This window comes from Schistocerca nitens, chromosome 5 (genome assembly GCF_023898315.1).
Source record: "Schistocerca nitens isolate TAMUIC-IGC-003100 chromosome 5, iqSchNite1.1, whole genome shotgun sequence".
In the NCBI taxonomy this organism is placed as follows: Eukaryota; Metazoa; Arthropoda; class Insecta; order Orthoptera; family Acrididae; genus Schistocerca; species Schistocerca nitens.
The window spans coordinates 148917171-148929418 of record NC_064618.1 but is presented as its reverse complement, the minus strand read 5'-3'; the positions used below and the strand labels follow the sequence as shown (position 1 = coordinate 148929418).

Below are 12248 nucleotides of genomic sequence, written 5' to 3'. Positions count from 1 at the left end.
GATTTGCTTCATGTTTGGTCATGCCATTCCATTTAATTGTGAACTGTGAAGTTTTCTCTGTGAACAGGAACCAAGCTGCATGCATGCATGCTCTTCACAATTACATAAAAGGAAGAGTTACACATGGTAGCTCTCAGTTATCTCTGATTTAGGCAGCAGAATTTCTGTGGACTTGTCAATAGTGCAGTCCCCTTTTCTCTCTTTCGTTGTATGAAAAAACTGCTGCTTCTGCAAATTGTTAATGACCATTTTTGCTGCTACTTGCTAAATATTTCGTTAGACATATATTGAAGAAGACCTCTTTTAGTACCTAAGTGGACTAAAATTTTCCAATAGAGATTATATGCTCCATAGCTCATCAAAATCAGATATTTTTAACAGTGAATTAATTCAGAGATCTCTCCATCTGTAAATGTTTCCAAAAACTAATGTCAGTTATTTAAACAGACCAAACATACGTAGCAGGGAAACACTGAGAACATCTTGTAGAGTTTTATTTTCTTTTTATATATATATATATATATCTGCTTGTGTCTGTATGTGTGGATGGATATGTATGTGTGTGTGTGTGCGAGTGTATACCTGTCCTTTTTTCCCCCTAAGGTCTTTCCGCTCCCGGGATTGGAATGACTCCTTACCCTCTCCCTTAAAACCCACATCCTTTCGTCTTTCCCTCTCCTTCCCTCTTTCCTGATGAGGCAACAGTTTGTTGCGAAAGCTTGAATTTTGTGTGTATATTTGTGTTTGTTTGTGTGTCTATCGACCTGCCAGTGCTTTTGTTTGGTAAGTCTCACCATCTTTCTTTTTATATATATATATATATATATATATATATATATATATATATATATATATATATATATATAGTGTTACAAAAAGGTACGGCCAAACTTTCAGGAAACATTCCTCACACACAAATAAAGAAAAGATGTTATGTGGACATGTGTCCGGAAAAGCTTAATTTCCATGTTAGAGCTCATTTTAGTTTCGTCAGTATGTACTGTACTTCCTCGATTCACCGCCAGTTGGCCCAATTGAAGGAAGGTAATGTTGACATCAGTGCTTGTGTTGACATGCGACTCATTGCTCTACAGTACTAGCATCAAGCACATCAGTACGTAGCATCAACAGGTCAGTGTTCATCACGAACGTGGTTTTGCAGTCAGTGCAGTGTTTAGAAGTGCGGAGTTGGCTGATGCCCATTTGATGTATGGATTAGCACGGGGCAATAGCCGTGGCGTGGTACGTTTGTATCGAGACAGATTTCCAGAACGAAGGTGTCCCGACAGGAAGACGTTCGAAGCAATTGATCGGCGTCTTAGGGAGCACGGAACATTCCAGCCTATGACTCGCAACTGAGGAAGACATAGAACGGCGAGGACACCTGCAATGGACGAGGCAATTCTTCGTGCAGTTGACGATAACCCTAATGTCAGCGTCAGAGAATTTATTGCTGTACAAAGTAACGTTGACCACGTCACTGTATGGAGAGTGCTACGGGAGAACCAGTTGTTTCCGTACCATGTACAGCGTGTGCAGGCACTATCAGCAGCTGATTGGCCTCCATGGGTACACTTCTGCGAATGGTTCATCCAACAATGTGTCAATCCTCATTTCAGTGCAAATGTTCTCTTTACAGATGAGGCTTCATTCCAACGTGATCAAATTGTGAATTTTCACAATCAACATGTATGGGCTGACGAGAATCCGCACGCAATTGTGCAATCACGTCGTCAACACAGATTTTCTGTGAACGTTTGGGCAGGCATTGTTGTTGATGTCTTGGTTGGGCCCACTGTTCTTCCACCTACGCTCAATGGAGCACGTTATCATGATTTCATACGGGATACTCTACCTGTGCTGCTAAAACATGTGCTTTTACAAGTACAATACAACATGTGGTTCATGCACGATGGAGCTCCTGCACATTTCAGTCGAAGTGTTCGTATGCTTCTCAACAACAGATTCGGTGACCGATGGATTGGTAGAGGCGGACCAATTCCATGGCCTCCACGCTCTCCTGACCTCAACCCTCTGGACTTTCATTTATGGGGGCATTTGAAAGCTCTTGTCTACGCAACCCCGGTACCAAATGTAGAGACTCTTCGTGCTCGTATTGTGGACGGCAGTGATACAATACGCCATTCTCCAGGGCTGCATCAGTGCATCAGGGATTCCATGCGACGGAGGGTGGATGCATGTATCCTCGCTAACGGAGGACATTTTAACATTGGCTGTAAGAAAGTGTTTGAAGTCACGCTGGTACGGTATGTTGCTGTGTGTTTCCATTCCATGATTAATGTGATTTGAAGAGAAGTAATAAAATGAGCTGTAACATGGAAAGTAAGTGTTTCCGGACACATGTCCACATAACATATTTTCTTTCTTTGTGTGTGAGGAATGTTTCCTGAAAGTTTGGCCGTACCTTTTTGTAACACCCCGTGTGTGTGTGTGTGTGTGTGTGTGTGTGTGTGTGTGTGTGTGTCATATATATATATATATATATATATATAACAGAGGGAAACATTCCACGTGGAAAAAATATATCTAAAAAGAAAGATGATGAGACTTACCAAACAAAAGCGCTGGCAGGTCGATAGACACACAAACAAACACAAATATACACACAAAATTCAAGCTTTCGCAACAAACTGTTGCCTCATCAGGAAAGAGGGAAGGAGAGGGAAAGACGAAAGGATGTGGGTTTTAAGGGAGAGGGTAAGGAGTCATTCCAATCCCGGGAGCGGAAAGACTTACCTTAGGGGGAAAAAAGGACAGGTATACACTCGCACACACACACATATCCATCCACACATACAGACATGTCTGCTTGTGTCTGTATGTGTGGATGGATATGTGTGTGTGTGCGAGTGTATACCTGTCCTTTTTTCCCCCTAAGGTAAGTCTTTCCGCTCCCGGGATTGGAATGACTCCTTACCCTCTCCCTTAAAACCCACATCCTTTCGTCTTTCCCTCTCCTTCCCTCTTTCCTGATGAGGCAACAGTTTGTTGCGAAAGCTATATATATATATATATATATATATATATATATATATATATCAGCTTCAGGTTATACAAATGTTACCATTACTAGTTTGGACTGAGTACTAAGTTGCCGTCTGTCATCTTATGATTGGAATGTGTTACATAGTAACTTCACAAATTATGTGATGATGACTTGGTAGTAAATTGAAACCAGCAATTATACCAATTGAGTGAACTGATGTTGAAGTATATAATTTAAAACTTATACCGACTTGACTTTTGTTTGAAAGTGTGTGTACAGAATGTAATACTTGTCTCACTGTTTATTGTTTCAGTTACACATAGTAATTGTTAATATTGTTTTACCAATGGATCTGTAACACTCTTGAATTCTAAGTGTCTTTATTATTCTTTCACAGTGAAGACAATGCCTCATCTCTGTCAGAAACCATGAAGCTTGGAGCATTTGCAGATAGTAAAAGGCATCCTTTGAAAGCTGTTGAACCAGAGCTCATAATTCCAAATGTTCCATTCAGTAGTTTGTTAACTCCAAAGCAACAATTACCATTACAAAGTCCAATGCCACAACAGCAAAACAAAGATCAGCAACAACCATCAAGGGAAAGTGAAGCGGAAGACGAAGGGAATGGTAATCTTACACCTCACTGTCATTCACCAACAGAATCAAGGCGATCAAGCTGTTCTGTAAACGAAGATTTTATTATGGTGGACTTGGTAAGTGTAAAATACGGTGTGAATAATAAACTTCAGACTTTGTGTTTCATTTACAAGATTTATTAAAAATCTTATTTGTTTGATCATCACCCTAATTTTGAAACAGCTTTAGTCTCACTTTACAGTTACTGGGTAAGTGTGTGTCAATGAACAGAATTTCTGCACTTGCATTGTGCCAAGAAACGATAGTAGTGATGGCCTGTCTTTGTAAAAAACTATACTTGCAAGCCTCATTGTTAACACTTCTCTTACAGTGACTTTTTCCAGTGGCACTTAAATAATGCATAGAATGTTACTTTAAAAGTGCATTTGTCTGATTGTAATACTGAAATCTTCATCTGTCTGGTTTGAGTGTGAACATGGGTACAGCACTAAGATTTTGATTAGATGTTTCCTTCCCTATTTCTCTCACATTTGTAACATTGATATGCCTCTTGCAGTTATTTTCACTGTCAAACAAAATTACAAAATGATTGCAACAAAATTTAGTCCTGTGCCTTAACCTTGCTTTTTTTCCCAATGTTTCTCTTTTCAGTGGTTCCTAAGGTTATTATAGCAATTGGCTTCACAGCACCTCTAAAAATTTATTAAAAGCCATGAAAAAAAACTACACACAAAAAAGATAAAGTGCAATCTCATTAGTAGGATTATGTTGTAATTTTATGGTGAGATATTTGATATGTGTGCCCTTTGTTTTCAGAAAACCCCATTTGCTGGGAGCAATGCCAACAGCGACTTAGGAGCATTCTATCGTGAATGTCAGAGTGCTCCCCAGCTCAAGACTTTCATGGAACAGCCAACTCTTGCGGAACAAGTTAGTGACATCTCGAAAACACTTGAAGCATTCGAATCAAGTATGCGTGAATATGATGACATGTTAAATTCTCTTTGTATAAATGATAACAACAACTAACCTAGCACAGACCATGAAACTATGTATTTAGGTGTGTAATATACAGATTACATGAGAGACTGTGTGTGTGTGTGTGTGTGTGTGTGTGTGTGTGTGTGTGTGTGTGTGTGTGTGTGTGTGTACGTGTACGTACATCTCATACATGAAAATGGCATATCAAGAGTTGTCAGGCTAGTTCTCTCTCTCTCTCTCTCTCTCTCTCTCTCTCTCTCTCTCTCTCTCCCCCCCTCTCTCTCACTCCCCCTCCATCCCCCTTTCTCCCTCTGCCTCATAAGTGGGTGGCTGGATGTGCATGCATGCGTGGGTGTCCCCCTTTCCCTACCTACTATGTGCTGAGAGAGAGAGAGATGTGGGAAGGATATATAATCATGCCTTATTTTGTTGCTGATGATTTTGCAAGACTGTTTATGTAATTCTTCAAAGATTTACATATTAATTTTGTTTTACTATGTTTTTAAGGAAATAAAATTTATTTTGTACTGATAAATGTAAAAATATATTTTAGCAAAACTTTTGTTGAAGTGGAGTGTTTTGTACATAAATAATGTAAAGATATTTGTATATATTATATACAAAAAATGAAATGTACTAGTCATTGTTATAAGGAAAATGACACTCCAAAGCTTCATTGAGGCCTTTGTGTTTTATGTTATGACTGTTTGATGATGTTACAGTGTGCTGGCTCATACTGAGTCAAATGAAGTTTTATATAGCAAATAAGTGGAGCAGGTGTGATCAGGAAATGTATATAAAATGTATGAAGTCAGTTTTGTAAGTATTGAATTTAAAGTAGCCAATCTGAACAAACCTACTGAATCTAGGCAGGGTGTGTTTTTGACATTCTGCATTGGATTCTAGAGTTAAGTTTCATCACCACCATTTCTGATGAGTAAGTCCAAGGCCAGCCAAACTGGCATAGTGAATGTGTGAACTAAATCAGTGGCTAGTGTTTTCAAATCACTGCACGACTTTCCTGAATAATATTTTTGTGCTTACCCCTTTTTCAGGTGAATAGGGTGATAGCTGCTTCAACAACACTATGACTGATGTCAGTGCCTGCCTCTTTTGAACTATTGTGCTGCAGTCTCTAGTGTCTTCACAGCTGATGGAAGTGAGCTAAGACTATAACACAGTAGATATGTGCCATAGCTATTAAAAGGACACACAAAGCTTTATTGTTGTCTACTTTATCTTATGTAGGAATAAAGTTCCCTCTTTGACATTTAGTACCCTTATAATTACTTTCCCACATAGGACAGTTGCAGCTGTTCATCATATTGCATGTAGCAGAAGGCAAACATTCATAAAAAGTTAGGTACAGTTTCACAGCCTAATGTCCAAAAGCTGTGAAGTGTCAAGTCATTTCACAGAAATGCTGATCCAATCCAGCAAAACAGTTGTTACTATTTTGACTGTGCCATTGTCACTTGATATTACATAAAGGCAGTTGCATTGTATCAGTTTGGAATTTTTGTCAAAGCTCCTTTTATTTAAGATAGTTTTACTTTAAAATTATTTTTTGTTCTTACGTTACACTGCAGCAGAAGTAGCCATTTCTAAAAGAGTTCTCAGAAATACTTTGGTTGAAAAGTTAGTCCTAAGTAATGTCTCAGCCGTGACATTTACATTGGACTCCTGAAACCAGATTTCGTAAACAGATTTCCCATTGCCACTTCTGGATGGTCCTGTAAAGACTTCAAAATCAATTCTGGAAATTCGCCTCTGGTTATCAGTTTTCTAATTCCACAATAGATTTTCACACCCATGTAAAAACAGCCGGTTTTGAAACATGCTTGGGCTGTCAGGTTTCATCTAGTTTTTAAAATGTTTTGGCTGATATGGATGGAGTGGCTTCTTTTACAGTGAAGGATAAGTGTAAATATTACACTGAACCTGTTTACGCTGTGTCTGTCTGAAGAGAAATGGAATCAGTGCCGACTAAATCGTAAACTGTAACAGCTGCTTTCCAGGCACCGTATTTAACTGGACTAACAAATCTGCATCAGACCTTAATACGTAAACATGACAGTGGAAAAACAGTTTCCAAAATTCAGTTTTAGACTTTCAGAAGATGTATTGAGTACGATCTTAGCAAATGTTGCCTTTGTGTGTTTCAGGAAAAAGAAAAGTAGAAACCGCTCAGCATGTGTATAATTCTGTATGAAAAATTGAGAGGGGGCAAAAACATGTTTTGGCTGAATTGTCCAACACATTCTTCCCTCAAATAGAGTGCTTGAAGCAGCCCCTGGCTTAAATTTCCACGTATCAAAACTTTTCTTAATGTGCAATGGTGCACAGGAGGAACACACACAATTTTCCGTCCTGTTGATGATAAGGTTGTTAGCTATTTAGCACAAGTGGGAACCAGGATGAGGCAGAAAATGGATTGATGTCATTTCGAAGATCAAAAAGCATTTGTCTGAAGTGATAGTGGAAAGCAAAATTTAGGGTTCTTGGAAGGAGTTTTTAATGTGAATCGCATTCCTCCAGTGCCTTAACTACTGGGCCATTTCTGTAGAGTTGTGCACAGAAGACTGATGTTTGTGCCGCAAGTTATGTTTTAAACAGCAAGTACCGAGTATCCTACGCAGGAAATTGATGTCTGTTGTCTAGTTTGTTCCAGATTGTGCCACCTAGATTCTGTTGTTCTGTATATATCCTGATCACACCTCCTACAGTGAGATCTGAGATTCATCATGTAAATACGCACTTAGTTAATATTTTAATATGTATCTGAAGTAATGGTTCTATTTGTAAAACTCCTATTTATTAAATTTAAAATGAGTTTGCAAAAAATGGTTTGATGATATCTTCCTTGTTGGTTTATTCTTAAGATTCAGTACAAGAACAGTGTTGTCTTTTACTGTTTGTTTGTGACTGCTTTTCGGTTTCATTTGATATTCATTTTCTTGCCTTCATAAATTTTGTAATGAATATCAAACAATAGAAAGGAACAAAAACTGGCATAGTATTATTCCATGTCTTTACGAAACCCATTAAAAAGAATTTACATTTCTAAGGATTTCAAAAGGCCATATGTCATTTATGTTTGGAATTACCAGTTTTATACATGTTTTGTGTTTTATAGATTTTTAGTGAGTCCACAATTTCTTTTGGTTTACATTACATAACAAAAAATGGCAATTTTCTAACGAATGTCTGAAACAGCTACATTAGATTGTGAGAGATCATGAGACTTATGTTTGTGCTTGGGTTGTCAATATATTTAGAACAAAAAAAACACAAGAATTGAGATATTGGAAGCCGCCTCTAGTGAAACAACAGATATTGATTTGTCTAGGAATTTGTAGAGAAACAAAATGGCGATTCTGTATATTTAAACTTGACAAAAACGAATACATTGAAGAAAGTTATTATGTACATTCTGTGTCATCGGATCTAAAAATATACATTTCAACCATTTAAACATATACACACATTTAATCTGTTCATATTTATATGCTGAATAGCAATTTAAGATATTATTCAGAGGCTATGAAAACCTGAAATATTTTTAAGGCAGAAAATCAGGCATTGTATTGAATAATTGATGTAAATGCTTTGAAATTATTAGGACAGGCAAGGCACGAAGTTTTGTTAGGTTGTGTGACAGGCGAGTTTATACATTTTGATTACATTGTACAAGTGCACTAATTAATTTAGGTATATAGGATATTGTTCTAAAACTGATGTTCCTTTATCACAGTTTTACATTGTAAATCTTTAGTGATGTTAATCTTATAAGAAAGTCAGTGGCTAAAGGTTGTGAGAGTGAATTTAATGTATCGTATCACTGTCATCCTGGCTCAGATCTTTATGTATGAAACTGGCAGGATACTTTAAATAAAGACTGTATTTTTTGTTGCAATTAAAATGCATAGCTCGATCGATGCACATGCATTCATGTAACTATTTGCAAATTTAATATTGAAAATAAATTATTGCTGTAACGTAATGTCTGTGCCTGTATTTTACATTGAAATGGATTTATGTGAGTAATTAATGAATTAGAAACATTTTGAGTGTTGCGTTACACAGTATGTATATTGATAGCATAGGTCACCTTTTATTCACACTTGAACATTTATTATTGATTATTCTGTAATAATTGCCCTTCAGTAGCACAATAAGTTACATATTTGGTGCCATAGTCACAAACTATTCATCACAGAAATAGCAGTTCAGTATTTTGCTATTTTGGTTATTCTGTCCTCTTTGTCTAGTAACAATGAGAATGGGTATGTGATAATGTGAATTATGTGCTGAACTATAAAATAATGGTGACTGAATCTCTTCATGATACAAGCTGTGTTGTATGAAATGAAGCTTGGTGCTGATACTGTTTATTATTGGTTACTTAAAAAATAAATAAAGACATAAGAACAGAATAATAACTGTAGGTATTGACATCACAGAAATACAATTGAGGTCATGTTCCAAAATGAATTAATTAAAATTATTACCTTTTAACTTGATCCTATTTTGCACCATCACCGACCCCAATTATTTGTCACTTTTGAAATGCATCCTGACAGTCTTTCTTCATTAGAATGTTGAGTGCCTTCTGTTATTTTGCTCGAATCTGTTCCATTGTATCAAAATATCACACCTTCAACTCGGGGAAGAGGTAGCTACATGGAGCTAATTCTGGCGAGTACAGTTTGTGCGAATGGCTGTAAGCAGTTGCGCATTATCACAGTGGAGAACCCAGTCGTTTGTATGTCACTTTGCAGATGTTTTCTCCTATGTGCTTACTCAAACGTCTTACATCATACGAATGTAACTCTCTATTAGCTATATGATCAGAAGAAATGAACTCTCTATTAACAGTCCAGTAAACAAGGACTTAATATTTTTCGGCTGAGATGGACAAACTAGTCTGATTTAAGCTAGTTGGTATCTGATGATTGAGGACTAAGTTGCGTGACGTCAGGTACTGTCTGTAGGCAACCGCCACAGTGCATTACTTTCTGTGGCGATAGATAATCACTTTAAAATCTGTCTCTGACAAAAATAAAGTACAAAATTACAAATTCACATGCAGGATAGATATCTATAGTTGGTCTAAGTGTGTCAAAAATTTCTTCTCAATTTTAATTGGGGGCAAGGTTATTTAATTTTTTTGAAACTAATGAAATTTTCCAGTTCATAAACAGCGTAAAACTTCTGTCATATCTCAAAAACTATTGAACTCAAGGCAGGAATTTTTTTATTGATTATCAAAATACCTTATTAAACACCGATTCTTTCCAAAGTTCTGTATGCTATTGCCATTCTTCTATGTTGTTGTTGTGGTCTTCAGTCGTGAGACTGGTTTGATGCAGCTCTCCATGTTACTCTATCCTGTGCAAGCTTCTTCATCTCCTAGTACCTACTGCAACCTACATCCTTCTGAATCTTGGTCTCCCTCTACGATTTTTACCCTCCATGTTTCCCTCCAGTACTAAATTGGTGATCCCTTTATGCCTCCGAATATGTCCTACCAACCGATCCCTTCTTCTACTCAAATTGTGCCACAAACTTCTCTTCTCCCCAGTCCTCTTCAATACCTTTTCATTAGTTATATGATCTACCCATCTAATCTTCAGCATTCTTCTGTAGCACCACATTTAGAAAGCTTCTATTCTCTTCTAGTCCAAACTAGTTATCGTCCATGTTTCGCTTCCATACATGTCTACGCTTCATACAAATACTTTCAGAAACGACTTCCTGACACTTAAATCTCTACTCGATGTTAACAAATTTCTCCTCTTCAGATACGCTTTCCTTGCTGTTGCCAGTCTACATTTTATATCCTCTCTACTTCAACCATCATCAGTTATTTTGCTCCCCAATTAGCAAAACTCCTTTACTACTTTAAGTGTGTCATTTCCTAATCTAATTCCCTGAGCATCACCTGACTTAATTTGACTACATTCCATTATCCTGTTTTGCTTTTGTTGATGTTCATCTTCTATCCTCGTTTCAAGACACTGTCCATTCCGTTCAACTGCTCTTCCAAGTACTTTGCTGTCTCTGACAGAATTACAATATCATCGGCGAACCTCAAAGTTTTTATTTCTTCTCCATGGATTTTAATACCTACTCTGAATTTTTCTTTTGTTTCCTTCACTGCTTGCTGAAGATACAGATTGAATAAAATTGGGGATAGGCTACAACCCTGTCTCACTCCCTTCCCAACCACTGCTTCCCTTTCATGCCCCTTATGTAAGCTTATGAAAATTGTTTCTATTTGATTGTGTCAATATTTAAGTCTTAACAAGTATGAGGTTTTAGTCTCAATTTCTTACAAATGCCGTATAAAAAATTCTGAAAACCACACTCAATATCACTCTCAGTAGTATCTCTAAGCATGTCAGAAATCTTTTCTCTATTTTAATTAGGGCTGATGTTACATTGATTATTGGAATAGGAGAAATGTTCACAACTGGAAAAGTTTTCCACTTACCACTGCATATCCTGAACACGAAATAACGTGCACGCACGTGTGATCTCCGACAAGGCTTTGTTGGCCGAAAGCTCATTTTCTGACAGTCTTTCTGTTGTGCCTATTGCAACTCAGCATCTCTGCTATAAAGTGAGTAGCAACTATCCTTTTCATAATGTTGTTACTCATTGTGTCTCGTATCGGCATTGAGACATAGTTACACCTTACAGTAGGATGTTAATGTGCATAATATGTATTTTTCTTAATATTGGTACCTTCATTATCCAGTGTGATGTGATCCACATGATAACAATATTGTATAAACAATGGAGAGTTTGTTCTTATTGAATTACACTTGATTATTTATTGTAGGTGTTGTAATTTTGACGGGTGTTAGTACAAAGCATTTTATTAGAAGTTCTTACATAATCTCCGATATTTTCAGTTTACTTCCCGATTCTATTAATATCACTGATTATGTTTAGTGTGAGACATAGTTGTCCATCACACAACAATTGTACAATAAGTTTTCCTTTCCTTTTCAGCACTATTTATGAAGAAACGTTTTATTTGTATTTCAATGGAATCAACTTACTATATTTTTACACTTTTAAAATTTTCAATAATAATGGAGTACACTAATTAAGGTGGCGTGGATTGGATCCCCCCTCCCGTACAATTCTGTTTGTTCATTTAGAATTCGTTGTGGGTGCTTAGTCGTGTGAATATAGGTTTATATTTCTTCTCAGCTGTCCATTAATTGGCCTTTGGAGACTATGCAGAATAGTGAGATTTCTCTCAATATTTTCAGTGGAGTGTTGAACATGAATGTAAAGGGATAATTAATTTTCTTGGTGTAATTCAGGATTTGCAGGAAACCAGTTCAAACAGATCTCATTATAAGAATTAACCGAACAAAAGCGCTGGCAGGTCGATAGACACACATACACACACACACAAGTGTTACACCGTCCGGGTTATCTGGATACTTCCCACTAACACCAACCTGTCAGAACTCTGGAGATGGGAACTTGCCCTTCAGTATATCCTCTCTTCTCGTTATCTGCCAGGCCTCAACCTCCACTAATTTCAAGTTGCCGCTGCTCATACCTCACCTGTCTTTCAACAACATCATTGCCTCTTTACTTCCGCCCCGACTGACATCTCTGCCCAAACTCTTTGCCTTTA

At 37.2% G+C, this 12248-nt stretch overlaps 1 protein-coding gene across 2 annotated transcripts in view; it reads left to right on the top strand.

Annotated features, from left to right (window-relative positions):
• Positions 1-8588, top strand: part of LOC126259544 (autophagy-related protein 13) — a 43926-nt gene extending 35338 nt beyond the window's left edge. For both annotated transcript variants that reach the window (XM_049956422.1, XM_049956423.1), the window contains exons 4-5: positions 3405-3720; positions 4421-8588. In XM_049956422.1, the coding sequence (XP_049812379.1) occupies positions 3405-3720; positions 4421-4633 (529 nt within the window). In that variant the 3' untranslated portion in view covers positions 4634-8588. The remainder of the gene's footprint in view (positions 1-3404; positions 3721-4420) is intronic.
• Positions 8589-12248: the final 3660 nt, after the last annotated feature.